At 53.1% G+C, this 19,387-nt stretch overlaps 2 protein-coding genes across 3 annotated transcripts in view; both read right to left on the bottom strand.

Annotated features, from left to right (window-relative positions):
- Positions 1–1,971: 1,971 nt before the first annotated feature.
- On the bottom strand, positions 1,972–8,847 carry LOC111945543 (maestro heat-like repeat-containing protein family member 7). Of its 2 annotated transcripts, XM_086871598.1 has the most exons (16): positions 8,547–8,847; positions 8,214–8,355; positions 7,901–7,965; positions 7,147–7,791; positions 6,814–6,962; positions 6,409–6,556; positions 6,012–6,202; positions 5,792–5,929; positions 5,406–5,520; positions 5,092–5,229; positions 4,700–4,876; positions 4,425–4,580; positions 4,164–4,265; positions 3,045–3,147; positions 2,711–2,768; positions 1,972–2,409 (listed from the first exon to the last, which is right to left on the bottom strand). In XM_086871598.1, exons 2-15 carry the CDS (start codon positions 8,329–8,331, stop codon positions 2,725–2,727), a joined length of 2,289 nt encoding a protein of 762 aa, XP_086727724.1. In that variant the 5' UTR covers positions 8,332–8,355; positions 8,547–8,847; the 3' UTR covers positions 1,972–2,409; positions 2,711–2,724. The 2 variants fall into 2 exon arrangements, with proteins under 2 accessions (XP_086727724.1, XP_086727725.1); XM_086871599.1 differs by lacking the exon at positions 8,547–8,847 and having other exon boundaries at positions 8,214–8,441.
- A 4,343-nt stretch (positions 8,848–13,190) lies between these two features.
- LOC147647583 (uncharacterized) overlaps positions 13,191–19,387 on the bottom strand; it is a 94,510-nt gene continuing 88,313 nt past the window's right edge. Inside the window, 1 exon segment of the mRNA XM_086871635.1 lies at positions 13,191–14,643. Within this exon segment, the coding sequence (XP_086727761.1) occupies positions 14,050–14,643 (594 nt within the window). The 3' untranslated portion in view covers positions 13,191–14,049.

The following is a 19,387-nucleotide window of genomic DNA, read 5'->3' as shown; positions in this document are numbered from 1 at the left end:
TGGTGAAGGGGGCCTGGCGGAGCCCAGCTCGGTGCAGGCCAGGGTGGAGCAGGGCCGGCGTGACCAGCACCCAGTTAACTCTTCACAGCTAGAAACAACAGAGAGCTTTCCTCGGCTTGACTGTCTTTAAAATGTGGATTTCACAGAGGAGAATCCAGCTTCTAAATGGTTTCATAGGTTGTCAATTCTCAGAGCCAGCCAGCTATTGGTTTTGCTAAGCACAGAGGAAGCTCTTAGCAGCCCCCTCCTAGAAAAAGCATTTGCATGGGTGGCTTCTTCCCTCCTCACCAACTATCAACTAATACAAACCAGCACAGACACTCACGGTGGAACAGGAAGCAATTTTGAAGCAATTATTTTAAAGCAAAATCAGTTATTGCACAGAGATTGATGTCACTCCCCCACACCACTGGAGAGAGACACAGTGACTCCACCACCTCCCCTCTGGCCAGCCCATTCCAATTCCCAATCAGCCTTTCTGTGAAGAACTCCTTCCTATTGTGAAAAACGAGGTTCACTCACTTAATAAATTATAAAAGGTTTAATATAAACAAAAAGACAATTAGGAGACAAAGACAATAAAGCAAAGGGTTAAAACAGCCAGGGTATCCTGGTGCGTTGCCAGGAACACACCTGATATCTTTGGAACACTCCCATTCTGCTGTGGGGTTTTAATGCATATTCATATTTTTCCAAAAAGTATTTTGCATCTCTACACCCTGAATCCGCCTTTTTAGAGCATGTGTCTTACAGATTTTATTTCCCTTTAGCACATTTTTATTTGGGCTGGGCTTCCTTCTTCTGCAGGTGGTCAGTGTTGATAGCAGCCTGGGCCCCATCATTTGTTTCCTGGAGGTTATCTTGCTTTGCACAGACAGGACATTACCCTAACATCCAAAATTCTTCTTGACCTATGCCTAAAACTTGCTAGCAGGAGAAAAAGACATTGCAAAAGCATAGAACATACAGCATTCATCTTAATACTTGCAAAAGCCAGTATCACAACATGGATTTATAACAAGGTACCCTTTATTGTCCACTGTATTTTTGATCTAGTAGTGGCTCTTTTTGTTTTGTCCTATGTACTAAGTGGTCTATTTAAAGTCTGATGTGTGTTAATCCTTTGTCAATTCAATAAAGAATTCATTTTATAATAAACCAAATCAGCCATTCTTAAGAACTTGTGAATGAGAGACATTTGGGGTGCAGGCTGCCTCAAAATGAGCTGCTGCCACAAAGCTGAGACAAAGGCAGAACTTGTCTAAACTTGTCTCCATTTGTAACAGCAGAGCCCAAACAGAGGCGGAGGAAGAAGGAGCAGGAGCTGTTTTGTGGCCATGCCCAAGAGAGACTGGAAGGATGCCCTCCCTCTGGTCTCACTTGCTTGGCTTTCTGACAGGCTCTGAGGCAGGGGCTGCAGTTCCTCAGTTGTGGGGCCCAGAACCAAAGCCGGGATCCCGGCACTGCCTGACAGCGCTCCGGACGCCGGCACGGTTGTGCGTCCGAGTCTCGGCCACTGTGCTGCTGCTTCATTTGCTCTTAGACACACCCACAGCTCCCTGTTAAGCCCAGATGCTCTCTGGTTCTGCCCTCTTTCTGATCCTGAGCAGGGATGGAGCATTACTGTGCTTTCAGGAAGCTATTCTTGAAAGCCTCAGGCATTCTAAGCTCCTTTGCCATCTGTGGATGCTTGACACAGAACCCCTCACAGCAGGGTTCAGGGCATACTCAGCTTGGCTCTTCCAAAATCCAAGGCTCAGGGTGCTCAGCAAGACCTTTAACTCCACAATGTTGTGGAACTGGACCTTCAGCACAGGGACCTATCCAGCCTGATCTGCGCTCGTTCCTCTGCATCTCTGAACAAAACACAGTGCAGAAGAGAACAGCAGGAGGGGCCCGTGTGTCTCAGGGCTCAGGATTTGTGTCACAGAACTCCAGAATTGTGACCCTTCAGCTCCACATAGATGCAGGTTAAGTGAAAAAGCCAAACTGTTTATTGCTGGAAGGCAAAGCAAAGGGATGAGCTGAGAGGCAAAAAAGGGGGTGGCACAGTCTGAGGGCTGGGGGGATGGAGCTGTCAAAAGGGAGGGAGAGTGGAAGGGAAAAAGAAGGAGTGGGCAGTGTCTGAGGGCTGCAGGGAGGGAACTATCTACAGGCAGGGAGAGGCCTGAAGCCACATGAGCTTCCCACAGGCTCAGCTGTGCCAATCATTAGCTGTGCCTGGAGCTCCAGCTGGTCTCTTCTGGTGTCAAGGTGTTCTCATCTTCCATGGTATCTGGAGGTCTTCAATGAACACTGTTTCTTCTGAGCCAGCAGATGAGTGTACTTCTGCAGCTCTTTCACTGAATATCAGTTGAGCTACTGTGTTTGTCTGGGAAGGGCTGTCATTCCTCCTCAGGGCTTAAAAGGCTGGAAGAGAGAGGAACAGAGCCACAATCAGAGCCCGCATCTGTGGGAATCCTAGGAGAATGTCCTGCCAAGGCCATCCCAGCCTGCTCTTGCCAGAGTTACAAGAGGGGAGTGGCCAACGGGATCAGCTGCAAGGTCCTGGTCACGAATGCACACCCGCCAAACCCCCCGCCCCACGTCCCTGAAATCTCTCTGTGCTCTGCCCACACCGCCCCTTGTCCACACAGGGAGCAAAGCCCTCAGTGGCCAGGGCAGAGACTGCAGCTCCCCACGCCAGCCCCCAAGGACAGCACTCACTCACCCTTCACTGAAGGCCTAGAGCTCTTCCTGCTGCCCCCTCATTGGCACCTCGACCATCTCTGGGAACACAGAGCCTGTCAGGGCCCCAGCGGCACAGCTCCCTGCCAGCGGCGCTGCCAGCCCTGGGGCCACACGCCCTCCCGCCCCCGGCAGGGCTCAGCCCGGGCCCGTGCCGCATCCTGACTCAGCCCAAGGGCACGACTGCCAGAGGCCGGCAGCAGCCCCGCGGGCAGCCGGGGCTCCAGGGCGCCGGGCCCGGATGCCGGGGCAGCAGCCGCGGCTGGGGCCGAGCTGCGGCGGGGCGGGGAGGGAGCCCAGCCAGGTTCGTGGCTCACCGATGAACCTGATGGCCGCCGCTCGCAGGGACTCCTGTGGGCTCTGCAGGTACGGCAGGGCCCGGCGCAGGTGCTCAGCTGCTCGCCTCTCGTCCTGTGCCAGCTGCAGAGAGCGGCAGGAGGGAAGGGTTGGCGCGGGCTGTGCCCCTCGGTCGGGCACTGCCTGCGGCCAGCCCCGGCCTCCCGTGCCCGCCCAGCCCTGAGGCCCGGCCAGCAGCCGCTGGCGCCGGGCTCTGGAGGGGGCAGAGGGCCGGGTGCTGCCTGGGGAGCCGCGGTGCCGACCCGGCCCACAGCCCCAGTGGGCCAGGGTGAAACAGAGAAATTAGGAATTAGGAATCGTTTATAAAAATTGCCTTGAGTAAAAGAAGGGGCTACAAAACCCGTGTGAAATGCTGACTGCTCCCCTAAGAGCAGGAAGAGAATTAAGACTGCAGGATGAGATAAAGAGCTAGAATACGTAAACAGGATGCAAGCATAAATGCACCATAGGATGAGGGGGGTTCCTTGGATTCTTTTGGACCCCTAAGCCACAAGAAATGGAAAGAGAGGGTTCAAAAGAACTGAAAGGAGCATGCACAAAAAGACAAGGTGAAAAGTTCAGCTGCAGGAAAATTGCTGACTTCAGCCCTAAAGACCCCCAGGCGACCACCAGAGTGACCAACAAGGAGCAGTGTGCAGCTGCAAATAGGCGTGGAACTAATTTTAGTATGAAGCAGGGAAAGGCAGGGTTAGCAAATGAATATGTATTAGGCATACTGTGTAACCCTGGTTTGTAGAGAATAAAAAGGGAGAAACAAGTCTCCAAGGTGTGCATGCTTTTGGAGGAGATATCCCCCATGCACCTCAGCACTGAATAAATTCATACCTACTCTCATAACTACTCTGTGAGTTATAGAGTTTTTCTATCCGCATACCAAGGTCTCCATTGGCACCTGGCTCGGGGCCACGGGAGCCTGGAGAAGAACGTGTGCGGCCCAGGGAAGGGAGCGGTGTGTGCAGCGCAGGCTGGCGCCCCTGGGTGCGGCACTGGGCAGGGGCACAGATGCCAGCACCACACACTGAGTGCTGGGGCCAAGGGTCTTCTCCAGGCTGAGGCTGGGGCTTCCAGGCTGTACTTACCAGACACTCTGCAAAGTTCGACAGCTGCTCCTTCTTCATCAGCTGCTTGAGATTCCTCCTCTTTAGGAACTCGGCCACACGAATCAGCATTTTCCGAGAGGCCTGGAGAGCAGCAGAGATGCAGAGATGGCAATGCAGCCAAGGGCACAGGACTCTTGTCTGGGTGACAGGGCCCAGAGGAGGCTGCAGCCTGGGAGGTTCTAGGGCATGAGGAAGCCAATGCCCCTCCCAGGGATGCACCAGCATCACACAAAACCTGACCTTCGCCACATGCTGGTTCTCATCATAGCAGTGGATGAAGAGGGGAATCAGGCTCTGGCTTAAAATCTTCTCCATGGGCTTTTTTCCCTCATCCATTACCAAGTCCATCATGTTGAAGAAGAGGTCAAGGGAGAGCAGCTGCACATGGCTGTGGTCCTGAAGGAAGAGAAAAAGAACTTAATACCAATTACTCCAGGCTCACCTGGGTGAAGGCCCAAATATCTGTCAAGCACAAAGTTTTGTACAGCAGCCAGTGCTCGTGTACAGAGCCTTACATGGTCAAAGAGCAGCAGGAGTGCCTCAGCCAGCTTTGGGGCAGTGGTACTGGATATCAGAATGTCTTTGTTCTTGAGCATATTAGTGAACACATGGAGGGTCATGCCAAGCACATCTCTGTCTGCATCACCCAGCAGCTCCAGAAGGCTTTGAGACAGGCTGCACATTCTTATGGCCTGTGTGGGAAACAAGGCTGTGATGAGAAGCCATGAACGGCCCTGGCACTGCAACCCCACTCTGCTGCCGCTGGGCCCAGAGGCCAAAGGGCTGTCCCAAAGCACTCAGGCAGGTGAGGCAGGAGAGCTGGGGGCAGCTGCCTCAGCTCCCGAAGCCCAGCCAGCACAAGGAGCTGCTTTCCCCAGCACAGCTTCAGCTGCTGCCCTGTCCTCACCATCGAGGGATCCTTGCTGAGCACCATGAGGCCTCTGAGCGCCAGGCGACGCCTCTGCCTGCACTCATTCTGCAGGTGCATTGACATGATCTCCAGGATGCTGTCACCACATTCACGCAAGTCCAGGCAATCCAGGACCTGAAAGGCACAGGGCAGTGACAGGGGACCCAGCTGGCAGGAGCCTGGAACCACACAGGGCTGGGTCCAGGCAGCAGCACAGGGAGCAGGCACTGTCCCAGGCAGCTGTGGCAGCTGCTGCAAGGGCAGAGAGCTGAGAGGCAGGTCAGTGAGGTAGTGCTGGCCATCAAGCTCACCTCCACAAGGAATGGCAGGAAGGGCAGATCCCAGCATGGCTCCTCCCTGCTGAGCAGCCGGAGCAGGCGGAGTGCAATCCCAGAACATAAGGATAGGGAGGCACCGTGCATCTCCCTGGAAGAGGGGAAAAAGGCACCAAGACCCTGAGGTGGGGAGGGCAAACCTCTCCTAGGAATGACTCACTGAGGTCTGGTCTTTCCTCAGCATCCCTGGAGGGACTGTGGGTACTTTGGGAGGTGGCTCCTTCTGGGCATCCTCTCCCGGCCTTTTCCAGTCTGCTCAGCCGTCCCTCAGTGACCCTCTGGCCCAGGACCACAGGGACTGTGGGGGACACCTCAGGCACCAGGCACAAAAGCTGGAGGTAGCGGGGAGAAGGGGGTCTCACCTGGCCAACAGACCCACGGCATAGTGCTGGGTGTCAGCACAGAGCAGCGTGTCCCAGCCACGCTTGCGCTCCATAGCCATCAACTCACTATCATAGTGCAAACAGCAGAGCAGAGCCTTCATGGCCTGCACTGCAAACCTGTGTGCAGAGCAAAGCCCAGGTCACACTGGGAAAACTGGCAGTGTCTACAAAGGCATGGGAAGGACAGGAGGACTGGCACCTGTTGGGGTTGCTGGGAAGGTGGTGTTCCTCCTGGCATGCTCTCCAGAAGATGTCAACTTCCACTGGTGGCATCTGCTGGGTGGTGATGACAACATGGAACAGCAGAGCCACAAACAGGCGGGCGGAATAAAGGATCATGGCCTCGTGGCACTCAGGCACTTGGATAATCACCCAGAGCACCAGAGTTGCCTGCAAAAGAAGCACCCAAAGACAGTGCTCAGTGCCGAGGTGTCCATGGGGCAGGGCCCAAGGGGAGACGCAGGGGGAGCAGCGGGCCCGGTGTCCCCTGAGCCTGCCCCTAGCCCAGGTTTCAGCCCAGCACTCGCAGAGGCAGGGAGAGGGTGGAGAGCTGCTGGAGAGGTGATCTGGGACTGAGCAAGGGCCCATAAACTCACAGCCAGGGAAAAAACAGTCTTGTTGTCCCCATCGGAGGTGCACATGCTGTGCAGAGGCCAATCCTCCATCACACAGAGCAGTATTGCCAGCACCTTCTCCATTGTTGGTCCCGACGTGGCGATAGTTCTCCACATCATTGCAGCAGCTCTGTGGGATCAGAGCTCTGTATCAGGGGTGTCTCAGTCATAGCACCATGACCTATGCAGCTGTGGGAGCCCAAGTGACAAAGCCCCAGTGCCCTGAGGGGCAGGGAGGGAACATTGGCAGCAGCCTGGAGAAACAGAGGGGCCCAAGGCTCCTGGACCTCTCTGCCTGTTGGGCAGAGCCCATTGGACAGGCTGTGCAGGGCAATGGGCCCTAAAGGCTGGTGAGCCCTGAGCTCTCAAGGCACGTGGGCCCCATACCTGTCACATGATGGGGCACAGCGCAGGAGGGTCAGCACCACATCAACAGGGTGTTTTTCAGCCAGCTTCAGAATGTTCGTGGCCAGCCTGGCACCCACAGTGACATGGGATGTGAGACTCTGGTGAATGTTTTTCACCATGACTGGCACCTGGAGGAGGCATGGGAAAGACTTGGAGCACTGTAAAAGGGATCAGCTTCCCCAGCTTCCCCCAAGAAGTGCTTCCCTTCCCACCACACTGTGCTGGCCTGAAAGGCTGAGGGGGCCCAGTGGCCATGGCTTGAGGGGGCACACGACCCTGGGAGGCCTCCAACCCTAGCCCCAGGCTGGGTACCTGCTGAGAAGCAAATCCTCTCTCCTCAAAGAAATCTGTAGAGGGAGCATGAATAATTGTGGGAGTGGGCATGGTGTCAGTATTTGCGATGTCCTGAGCCACTCCAGTGTCAGCGTTTGTGGTGGCCACGTCCTCAGTCACTTCTATGTCAGCCTTTGCCCTGTGATCATTCATTGCACTGTCAAAGTCTTCTGAGCACTCAGCCAAATCTGGGCTGGTTTCAGTCTTTGTCATGCCCTGAGTCTCTTCATTGACAGTGTCTGTGATGGCCACACCAGTGCTGGACTTGGTGATGGCCATGTCCTCAGTCACTTCCACGTCAGTCCTTGGCCTGTGATCATTCATTGCACTGTCAGAGTCTTCTGAGTGCTCAGCCAAATCAGGGCTGGTTTCAGTCTTTGTCAGGCCCTGAGTCTCTCCACTGATAGTGTCTGTGATGGCCACATCCTCAGTCATTGACATGAGAAAAGCCTCTTCCCAGTTTTCAGTCACTCCGGTGTCAAACTTTTCTGAGAGCTCAGATGAATCTGGGCTGACATCAGGCTCTGCCTGGAGCTCGGTCAGCCCAGAGTCAGGCTTGGCTGTGCTCTCAGTTGCTGTGGTACTGCTCTTTCTGCGCTGAATGGGCACAAACTTCCGGAACATCTGCAGGAGAACAAAGAGAAGCTAGGCATGTTCCATGGAGTGCTAAAAGTGCAGTTCTCAGCTGAGCAGTGACAGCAGGCCCAGCCCAGGTGGGGATGGCTGCAGGTACCTTCAGCGTTCTGCGGAAGCGGCCACGGGAGGGGTCCTGCTCTTGGGTCCGGTCCATGGCTGCATCTGGCAAAGAGCGAGTGCAGCCAGAGCTGAGGGGCTGTGGGAGAGGCTGGAGAACACAGCCCAGCCGTGCACTCCCCAGGCAGGGACAGCCCTGGGATGCGCCAGGGGATGGAGCAGGGCTGCTGTGGGGGGTGGGGCAGCCCTGGCCCCTCTTCCATTCTGTCTGTGGGCATGTCCAAAGCAGGTGGGATGGGATGGGGCCAAGCTGGCTGCAGCCATCAGCCCTGTGGCCCAGCTCTGCCACTCACCATCCTGCAGTGGCTGGAACTGCTCCGGCTCTTCAGGCTGTTGTGCTGGAGCAGCTCCAGTGTCCTTCTTCCTTTTCCCCCTGACCACTTTGAAGAGGCTGAGGAATCTGCCTGCCATGCTAGAGTCTGGCCTTGAGGGCACCTTAAAGAGAGATGCCTTGGGAAAACTCTGGGTCAACAAATCCTGCAGTTGTGCCTTGAAGACACCTGCGGTAGAGATGCTGCAGGAAGACTACAGGACAGCAAGTCCTGCAGTCTGGTCTTGAGGGCTCCTGCCACAATGACAGGAGACTCCTCTTAAATGATTCTGGTCACCGAGTCCCACAGTCTCACCTTGAGGGCACAGGCCAGAAGGATGGCAGATGCCTCAGGAAAGCTCTGGGTTACCAAGTCCCACAGTCCGGCCTTGCAGACACCTGCAAAAGAAAAGCCTCGGGAAGGCCACGGCCACCGAGTCCCGCAGTCTTTCCACAAGGTCACCTGTAGGAGTAAAGCCTCGGAAAAGCTCCAGGTCAGACACAAATGAGTGCGCTGTGTGGGGGCTCCTCACAGCACCACTCTGGCGCGTCCTGTCCTGTCGCATGCACCGAGCACTGTGGTGTGGCCCTGTCACCGCCAGCTCCTATGTCACCATGTGTCACAAAGGGCCCTTTGACACCCTGTCCATTTCCATCCCATGGTGACCGTGCTGCGCCGTGTCACAAAGGGCCCTTGCACACACCGCCCTCTGCCCTGGGGCAGCCCCCATCCCCCCCTAAGTGGCCCAGGTTGGAAGGAATCCCTTGCCCAAAGTGTCTAAGACAGCCCAACAGGATATTTGGAACGCCTCAAACCATCAGCAAATGTTGTCCTGCTCTGCAGGCTCAGGGCAGCAGAAGGAGCCCCCAGGGCTGCCGATGCAGCCACAGATGGAAGGGTAGAAGCTGGTACGGCCTTCTTGGGGCACGTCCTGTCTGGTGACCATTCTAAACTTGCAGGTGTGACACAGACATGGAACGTGTGGGCCAGGGCACAAATGCTGCTCTGAGCCCTGGGGCCCAGCCAGCACTGAAATCAGCAGGTGTGGCAGAGTCCCCACCGAGGCAGACCTGCCACCCCCCGAGCCCTGGCAGTGCTGGTGCCCATCTCCTGCCCCAGAGACCTGTGCCTCTGAGGGGCTTCTGTGCCAGAGGGCAGCCAAAGCCCATGTGCATTGGGGGCTGGGCTCCTTCCTGCAGGAAGCTCCTGGAGCTACTGCTGCCCACTTGCTATCTGTCAGATGATGTTGCTCCTTCCTGGAATGAGGTTTTCCATGGAAGGGGTTTGCAGTAGCACAAAAACACCATCAGCTGCTGAGTTTCCTAGGATGGTTTGATTGTACGGAGGCACTGTCACATTTCAGTCTGATCTTCGGTCTGTTTTTCTGGGAGAAACATTAGCCCACTCTCTGATGTTCAAGGCTTCAGTTGCTGCCTGTCTGTCTGTGTGCAGCTGGTACAAGGCAGACATTTTCCCCAGACACAAAAAGTCCTGCCTGGACAATCACAGAGCTACATCTTTTTTTAATTTTAACTTTTTAAAATTTTTCCAGAGCCTGCTGGCTGTGTTCAAGGTTTTCTCCCAGTTTTCTCCCAGGTGCACATTCTCCAGAAATTGTGCTTTTACATCCTTTTGCATTTATTAAATTTACCTGCAATGACCAGTCAATCAAAACCCTGGGAAAACATGAACTTCAGGTTGAACCCAGGCAAAATATTTATCTCCCACATCTGAAGCCATGAACTGCCAAGTACTCTCCCTGCTGTCACACCCTGTCTCCTGTAAGTGTGCTGATGCCATTTCAAAGGGGTTGCAAATGAGAAGTTTTAATATTTTTGTAGTTTCTGCATTGGCATTAAAATCCTTGACTAGAAAAATCACATGTCAAAATTTCTAGGATTCTTCCATACCAAAGCTGTCATTTTCACCCTGGATTTTAGAGTGTCTGAACAGTCACACAAGGTTTTAGTATTAGACATTACAGAAAAAATCTTTGCTGTTTGGCTATATCTTTACATCAGCATGTAGTCCTGATGATTACTTTAGGCAGGAGCAGCGAACACAAGAATGAGCCAAACAAGCTATTCCTGTGTTCTCATGTCCTGTGCAGCAGTAACTGGGAATTCAAGAATGGATTCAGGAGGCAATGGGTGCACAGGGAACCACAAAGACTTGGGGATGCTGAAATGGACCAGCCTGGTGCCTGTGCCCAGGCTGCACCGGGCTGAGTCCAACTGGACGATCTAACAATGGTTGAATGGACACACCATGGGCCACTGGAGACTCCTGCTCCTAATTCTGTGAGCTACAATATTCATTTGTGATTCACCAGATGATTTTTTCATCTTTGCTTGAAATCCAGGAGAAGAAAAGGTCAACATGGAGAAGTGTTCTTCCAGTTCTAGTGACAGTTGTGTCTGCACACCACCTGTGCCCATGGCAGGGTGGTTGGAACTGGATGATGTTTATGATACTTTGCAACACAAAGTGCTCTGGAATTCTGTGGTTCCCCAAGTGGACAGCAAAACTGAGCCGTGTAAGTCCCTGCTTTTTTTCAGTGCCTGCTGCTTCTTCCTTAGTTCTAAGCAAGTCCAGGGTTTAGTTTCAGAGCTGACGCCTCTGTCATTAAGATGCCTTCACAGAAGAGAGGGAGGACAGGTGTGGCACAAGGCTTGAACCTCATCAGTGTCTCTCTCTCACGATGGCACCAATGCCGCTGCCTTGGGACACCTGAGTGTGGAAGGGGAGCCCACCCTCAAGCACGGCCATCCAAGTCAGTCACGGGCACAGGCTGCAGCTGAAGCTGCCAAGTGTTGCTGTGAGGCTGCAAGTGAAGAGAAAGCCATTGTGGCCAATTCTGCTGAAGGCTTTTGCCAAGCCAAAGGCAGCTGTGCCCACAGCCTCCCCCTGTTTGGCACTCGGCTGCTGCGGACGCCTCACTGTGCAGGTGCCGATGTTTGGGGTGCTGCTGTTCCTGTGCCCACTCTGCTGCTGTTTCTGTGGCTCCAGAGCCTCTTCAGCAGCAGCGACTCTGCAGCCCTGCTCGAGGAGACATCGCCACCCTCCCCATGGTGGCAGCAGCTCTGTGGGCCCTGAGCTCTGTGTCAGGGGGGCCTCGGTCACAGCACCGTGGCCTGGGCAGCCGTGAGGGCCTGGGCTGGTGGCCAGCCCTGCCTCTGCCCACTGCCCCTTCCTGGAGGCACCCAGTGGCCGTGGCCTGGCAGCACCCCCCTGCCTTCCATGTCCCCAGCCAGCCCAGCCTGGGCACCTTAGGCTGTCCCCACCCTCCTGGAGGGGTGGTGTCCCAGCCCTGAGGGCTTCTGCTGCAGGCCTGGGAGACATTTTGTGGAAGCACTGGAGCAGCTGGGTGTCAGGAACAAGGCGGCTGCCCGGGGGCTGCTTATGGCCTCTGACACCCAATTCCTCAGGTCTTCCCACCACCCCAGCCCCTCAGGGGCCTCCTGTCCCCTTGGAGCCTCCGGCCTCCACATATCCCCCTCACGCCTTCCCATGGTTTTGTCCCGTCTGGGCCTCCACAGCCCCTCATCCATTTACAGCCTCCCAGTGCCCTGTTCCCTCAGCGTCTCCCCCAGCCTGGCCCAGCAGCAGCGCTGCAGCCCCACAGGAGCTCCAGAGGAGCTGGATCAAGAGGCACCTGGGAGCCCTCAGCAACCCAGCCAGCACCACACAGGCAGCAGGACACAGATGGCGCTTCCTGGATGGGACAGGGCTTGTGCCTTCCGCAGAACCACCAAAAGCCAAGGGGCTTCTGGCCATTTTCCCTGCACCACGGCATGCCCTGACAGGTTGCTGAGCACAAGCACCCATTTCCGTCTCTTCCCGTATGCCCTGCACACCCTGGGCAACAAAAGAAAGATCTTAGGACTCTGTGTATTATAACATATCCTGTATTTACTGTATGTATATTCCCTATGTAGGGAAATACTTTAATAGAGTAAAAGCATGATATTTTAGTAAAAGCCTGTCTGCACAACCCAGCTTTTAATTCAGGTGACAATATTAAAGGCAGTGTCCTTGAAACTCTCCTGGAACAGCGAGAATAAAGAAAAACAATGGCATGGTGTACATGCAAAAGAATGTAAACAATATGTGTTAACCAATAGTAGCTTGTTAAGCCCCGCGAACCCTGTCAGACCCTACAAAAGTGTGCTAAAGATAGAAATAAACAATGTTCACTATACCTCTATGAGGACTCAGTGAATAGTCTGAACAGTTTTCCATTGGCCTATTGGACCAAAATGTTATATATTTCTGTGCAGAGAAGAAACTCTGACTTCCACAAGCTATGGCTGACTTGTTGCTCCTCTACTAATCTCATGCCTTGAGACTGATATCTTATCGAACTATTTGAGCAATAAATCATCTCAAAGGATAGTGGTCTCATCCCTCGTTTTTCATCTTGACACCAAACGCACACTGGAGATGTCTGGGGCCATTCATCATTTCTCTGCTCTCCAGCACTGAGGCAATGCACTCTGGCTACAGCTCTGAGCTCATGCCCATGGCAACCACTCCTGGCAGTGGGGCTTCATGGAGCTGCTCTCAGGAACCCCCTAAGACTTGGGGAGTGCCCCAAAACCACCTCAGAATCATAAGATACCCCCAAATCTCTGCAGGAACGTGGAATATCCAAAAACTCACTCAGTAATGGGCTCCCCCTTTGTTCATTATCCCCAAACTTTGACTGTCTCATTGCAGACCCCACCCCACCTCCCCAGTCCCAATCCCAACCCATCCCATCCCTGCTTGACATCAAGACCCCCTTCCCAAGCCCTATTTCCCCCATTTCACACCTCCCAAACTCCATCACATCCATCCTGCCCCACCCAATGCCCATCTCACCCCTCCTGATTTGCATCCCACTTGGCCCAATCCCCTTCCAATCCCATTCCACCTGATGCCTTCAGAAGGCTGACCTAGAACAGAGGCTAGACAAAGTTAAGAATAAAGTTTATTAAAGGCCTTAAAGGAGACACCTTGGGCAGTACAAGAGCCTGGCCAAAAGTACACCCAAGATGGAGCAAAAATGGTCACAAAAATGGACAACTGATCACAAGGTCTCACATTTTTAGAAGTTGAGGTCCATCACCATACTTGGGTTCATGGTCCAATTACAGCTTCAGATGACGAAGCCCTGTCCTTCTTGTTTTCTCTCTTCAGTCCACCCTGGTTTATGCTTTTGGGCCTGAAACTTGTAACAACTGCCCTTAGTATCAAGCTAGAAAAGGAATTGTTTTGTCTACCTCCTCTGTGAAGAGAGCTCACCAACACTTAATATGAAGTTCAAAACTACAAACCTAGGCAGCGCAGAATATGAAAAATATGAAAGCTAAAACTTAAGGCATTACACCCTGAGGACCTGTGGAATCCAGTAATTGTGGGTGGGAATGAATATTTTTTGGGGGGCATTGAGTGGTTTTGAGGTGACAGATCAAACTCTCTCATCTCCTTGAGTGGCAAAAGATGGAGACAAATACACCAAATAACCCCCAAAACCCTCCCATGTACCTCCCTGAATCCCAGATTCCCTTGAAGCACTAGTAAAAAGTGAGGTTTTAGATGCCTTTGATGAATCTGTTGATTGTTACTCCAATTTTGTAAATTTTAAAGGGATGAAGATGAATCAAAGGAATATTAGAGCCAAAACAAAATCACCACCAACACACTGTCTTCCCAATGCAGATCACGGGAAACGTGGGTCATCAGGGCTCTGCCCAGCGTGGGGCCTCCCATAGGGGATGGAGCTGGAGCAGCACATGAAGCTCTTCCTTCACTCGGGGCACTCACAGGGCTTCCCTTAGTGGTGCCTCTGTTGGTGTCTGGCCCAGCTACAGCTCTTGGAGAAGCTCTTCCCACACTGGGGACACTCATAGGGCCTCTCCCCATTGTGGATGCGCCAGTGCCTGAAGAGGTGGGAGCTTTGCTTGAAGCCCTTCCCGCACTCTGGGCAGCGGAAGGGCCTCTCCTCTGTGTGAATCCGCTGGTGCTAGAGGAGACTGGAGCTGGTCTGAAACCTCTTCCCACACTTGGGACACTCGTAGGGCCTCTCCCCAGTGTGGATCATCTGGTGGATGATCAGTTGGGACCTACACCTGAAGGTTATCCCACATTCCCCACACTCATAGGGCCGTTCCTCTGTGTAGATGCGTTTGTGGGTAATGAGGCTGGAGCTCTGGCGGAAGCTCTTCCCACATTCCCCACACTCATAGGGCCTCTCCCCAGTGTGGATGCGCTGGTGGATGACGAGCTGGGAGTTGCAGCTGAAGCCCTTCCCACATTTCCCACACTTGCAGGGCCATTCCCTGGTGTGGATCATTTGGTGGCAGATCAGGCTGTTGCTGTGGCTGAAGCTCTTCCCACACTCCAAGCACTCATAGGGCTTCTCCCCATCCTGAAGCTGCTCATGGACCACCAGCTCAGAGCCCCGGCTGGATCTCTGGTCACCTTCCCTGCACAGGGTGGGTCTTTCCTCCTCAGAGGAAAAGGGGTTTGGAGCCCCTCCTCCTGCAGGATCTCCAGGGCTTTTCCTCCCCATTGGATTCCTGCACTGTGGAGCTGCTCAAAATGGCCTCTTCCACGAGGTTCTGCCCCAGGGATTTGTCCTCTCTGGTCTCCATCCTCAGCTCCTTGTCTGAGGGAGGAAGGACAAGGAGAGGATGGGATTTGCCTCCGTGCCAGAGGGAAGGGGAAGGAGATCCCCCCAGTGCGTCCCCGGCAGGACGGTGTTGGCAGCGGGGTTGTCCTGCAGCCGGGGGCCAGGCTGGGCTGGGAGATGGAGCAGAAGAGAGGGGGAAAGGGGCACTGACTTCCTCCTCACCTACTTGGGTTTCCTGGGGCATCTTCCTCTTTCTCACAGCCTCCTTCTCCATCCGGACAAGGTTTAGGACTGGGAAATCCTGGTATGGGTAAAATAGGGGAAGAGTACATTGACTTTGAATGTCTCTCAGTCCAAGTCCATCTCTAGAAGTCACCGGTCATCTGGGGCCCATAAAAACCTCCCAAACACCAAAATTCAGCCCTGAAATTGCCTCCCAGGAGCTCTCCATCTCTGGTCTCTCGCCTTTGGTGTTCAGGGGTTCCTCCCTGTCTCAGCTGCTGGGGGTTACACTTGCACTCAGGTTCCCCTGTCTGCTCAGTCCCTGCCCTTTTCAGGCTACTGGGAGTGCCAGGAATCCAAAAAGTTTCCCCTGTTTCCATCTCCTCATTTAGGGATGATGGGGCTTTTTGGATTCCCATGGCCCCTTCTCCCCTGATGCTCTGCTTTGGAGTGCAGGGGGTCCAAGGATTCCCCCCCGCTCCTCTCCAGGCTGTTGAGGGTCCCGTGAATTTGTGGTTCCTTCTCCTTTCTATGATCTTCCTTTGTCCCTCCCCCTCCTCCCCCAGGAGCAGTGACAACCTCAGTGACCCATTCCCAAACCCCTCACAGCCCACGGCAGGAGCGGGGATGGAGCTGGGATAGGTCGGGATGGGCAGCGTGGGGCTCTCCGCTGCTCCCACCCGCTGGGAGATTGGGAAAATTGGGGGCTGCAGATCCAACCTGGGGCTGGCTGGGGACCCTGGCTGGGGACTGCCAACCCTTGAGGCTTCTCTGGGAAGATGCAGGAGGGGGGAACACAGAGAGGGCTGGGGGATCCCAGGAGCGGCAGCACTGGCAGGGACTGATTTGTACTGGGATCATCCTGGGATCGTCCTGGCAGTGGCTGAGATTGCACTGGCTGTGTACTGACATCATACTGGGATGATACTGGGAGCAGCTGGGACCATGCCAGGAGAGACTGTGATCACACTGAGGGAGACAGATCTTACTGGCATCATACTGGGATGATACTGGCAGTGAGTAGGAGGCTGCAGGGGGCAATTGAGACCAGGTTGGGGGCAAATGTGATATACTGGGAGTGAATGGGATCGTGCTGAGGCTGACTGGGAGAGTTGAGATCAAATGGGATCATGCTGGAAGGAACTGGGAGAAACTGGGATTATGCCCTGCACTCCCCAGAACCCCAGTATCGCCCCCCATATGTCCCATAAGTGTGCCCCAAACCCTCCAAGATCCCCGAGTGTTCACTCAGCACCCGTTCAGGACCCTCCAAAGCATCCCTGGATCCCTGAATGCTCCCGACCCAACAGATGCCCCTTCCAGACACGGCTGGGAATTCATCTCCCATCATCCCAGAACACAGTTCCGCGCCCAAACCTCCTGCCGTGTCCCCTGCCCAAAAGGGCCCAGTTAGAGCTCCCCAGGTTCCCCCCAAGTGCTCACGAGCCGTATACATTCGCCCCGAGGACCTGCAGCCACGGCTCGGATGCAGAAGTGCTCTCCAAGTGCTTCCCCACACCGCCAAACCTGCCTTCCGAGCCACTTCCTGGACTACAGCTCCCATCATGCTCCGCGGCGCCCATGGAACACTATTCCTGCCATGACTCCGTCTCCCGTCATGCCCCACTCCCCTCCGGAATCCACTGGAGATGCGCCTATAACTCCCGTGATGCTCCGCGGCCCCGTTAAACCGTATTATACCGGCGCCTACAACTCCCATCATCCCCCGCGACCCATAGATTCCCCGTTACAGCCCCCCAAGTGCTCGCCCAGACCCCGAAGTATCCCCAGATTCCCCTCCCTGACTTCCAAGAGCCCCCCTGGATGCCCAAGTGCTCCCCCAGACCACGAATTGTCCCACAGAATCCCTAAGTGCCCACCTGGCTCCCCCAAGTGTCCTCCAGACCACCAAGTTCTCTCTAAATTCCCTCCCCAGACACAAAACTGCCCCAAATGTTCCCCAGAAAAGTTTCCATGGACCCCAAAGTGGTCCCTTTTACCCTGTCTGAGAAAATGATTAAAAAATATGATCAAAGCACTAAAAGTAGGACAAATTAGCATACAGAGGGATAAATAGTGATCAATTAATTAATGAAGGGAATTGTGGTACTTTGACCAAGGAATGATAATGTTTTTAGTTGCTAAAAATGTATCAATTCTTTTATATAAATATAAAAATTAGGTTCTAAAAATACAGAACAATATTATTATAAAATAATAAAATTTTATTTTTTTAATTAATTATATTTTAATGATAAAGAAAAATTCTAAAGAGAAATGTTATCAATGTTTTGGGATGTCAGTCCCAGGTGGGCCATGTCAGACATGCTGAGGCTCGGGGTGAGGAGCAGGTTGTCCAAACAGGGGCAGCCTGCAAGGGATTCATTCTTCTCTGTGGCCAGACAGCCTAAGGAGACATTCAGCATCAGGATTGTAAAGAGTAAATCCTGACCTCCTGATCAGTACACAAAGATGTTTTACAGTTTGAACAGTAGAATGTTGTCACTGTAAGGTGCCTTCTTTGTTAATATAGCTCATATTGCGTCATGTTTTTTAAATACCAATGTTGTTGTACCAGCTTTCTTTGCTAAAATATTGTTATAAATGAAATTAGAATTTTGACAACTAGGTCCCTTGGCTTAATGGCAGTTTAATTAAAAACGAATACAATTTACTAAACTGAATAATAGTGTGGTGTAAAAGAATGCAGTTTAGTAAAATAATACAGTTTAACAAAAAAATAAAATTTATATATATAACCTACTAGTAATTAAGTATGATTAAAGCATAAGCAAAACCCACCAGGGTACGGAGGCTTCCCACCCTGCCTCACCTTCAAAACAAAGCACTTCAAGCTAAACTCATATACTGTATGCTTATACATATTCATTAATGTTTCCTGTAAGTTTCCTCCTATTTCCGATTTTTCTGATTATACGTCACTTTTCTTCACGGCACATGCCTCACTTGTTGTTAGGAGGTCTTCAGTCTTCTTTTGGTGGTCTTTTGGTGAAGGCTTCTCTTCTTCCTCATTGTCCTTTGGATAACCTTACAGGTTTGCATGTGCGTACTAAGCCTTGTGTTATGTTAGTCTACTAATTAGCCTTATGTTTACTAATCCTAAATTTCTTCTAATTTTGGACCATCTCAAGGCCATTTTGGTCTTGAGACACCATTTATCTTCTAAACTCCATCCTGTACCTCAATTTTGACATGTAACATCTGCAAAGGGGTACATCTGCTTTGTAACACTGATTCTTGATTGTTTCTAATAATAACTTTAATAACAGTTACAATTTAGTTAGCACGAACCAATTCCATTTATTACAACTGTAAATACCCCTTATGCACCTTTTTATTGGTTTCCATGCTAACGGCCTTGCTTTCTTCCTTGCTATGGATAAACTTGTATTTTCTCAATTTCTTCTTTTGCTAACTCAATTGTTTGGCTGCAGACCAGTTGCTAAGCCCATCCACATTCAGCTCTTAGTCTTCAGAGGGAAACTTTGAGCACAGTGAGAATCTCCCAGTGTGCAAGAGGGTCCCTGTGTGCCAGCTGCAGCTGGGGCCTCAGCCATCTCCTCTCTCAACAGGTTCCCCTCTGCAGCTTCACAGGAAAGGCCAAACACCTCCCTCAGGGACACCTGCACCACACATTTCACATCTCCATGCCCATACGTGATGTCCCTGTCACAGCTGCATTACCAGCTTGCTGCTGTGCAGATGCTGCCACCACCCAAAGCAAGGCCCTGTGTCCCTGAAGGGACCCGCCCTGCTCTGTGGCCTGGACTGTAGGTGGGTCCCTCCTGCCAGGGCAGGGCCTGACACAGCTCTTCTGTTCCAATAAAGAGATGGAGCTGTCACCCCAGTGTCTGGCTGGTACCACCAGCTAAGCCCACACAGCACCAGCCCTGGCTGAGCTCCATGTCCAGGAGCAGGCGGGGCTGACCACGGTGTGGGCAGGCAGGAGCCAGGCAGGGGCTGCTGTGACCAGCAGCGGGGCCCCGAGGGGCTGGGGGAGTCTGTGTTGAGTGTCCCTGGTCTGAGGGCACATTTCCTTCAGTGGCATGACCTGGGCCTGGACCTCCTCCAGTGCCATGCCCAGGAAAAGAGGGAACCATCCAGAGCATCTCATGGGACAGAACATGACCAGCAATGTCAGCAGGCAAAACCAAGGTTTTGTTTAGCAATGACCCTTTGATGAAGTCAAAGATTTACAATCAGTCCAGTACAGATTGGAGTACAGATGGGAGAACACTCAGGGGGTACAGCCAAGGCCATGAGGTCACAGCAGTCTCTGGGGTGACAGCAGGCTGAG

This window comes from Cyanistes caeruleus, chromosome 36 (genome assembly GCF_971803275.1).
Source record: "Cyanistes caeruleus chromosome 36, bCyaCae1.hap1.1, whole genome shotgun sequence".
NCBI classification, from domain to species: domain Eukaryota; kingdom Metazoa; phylum Chordata; class Aves; order Passeriformes; family Paridae; genus Cyanistes; species Cyanistes caeruleus.
Note: the sequence above shows the minus strand (reverse complement) of the source record. Positions and strands in the feature narration are given on the sequence as shown.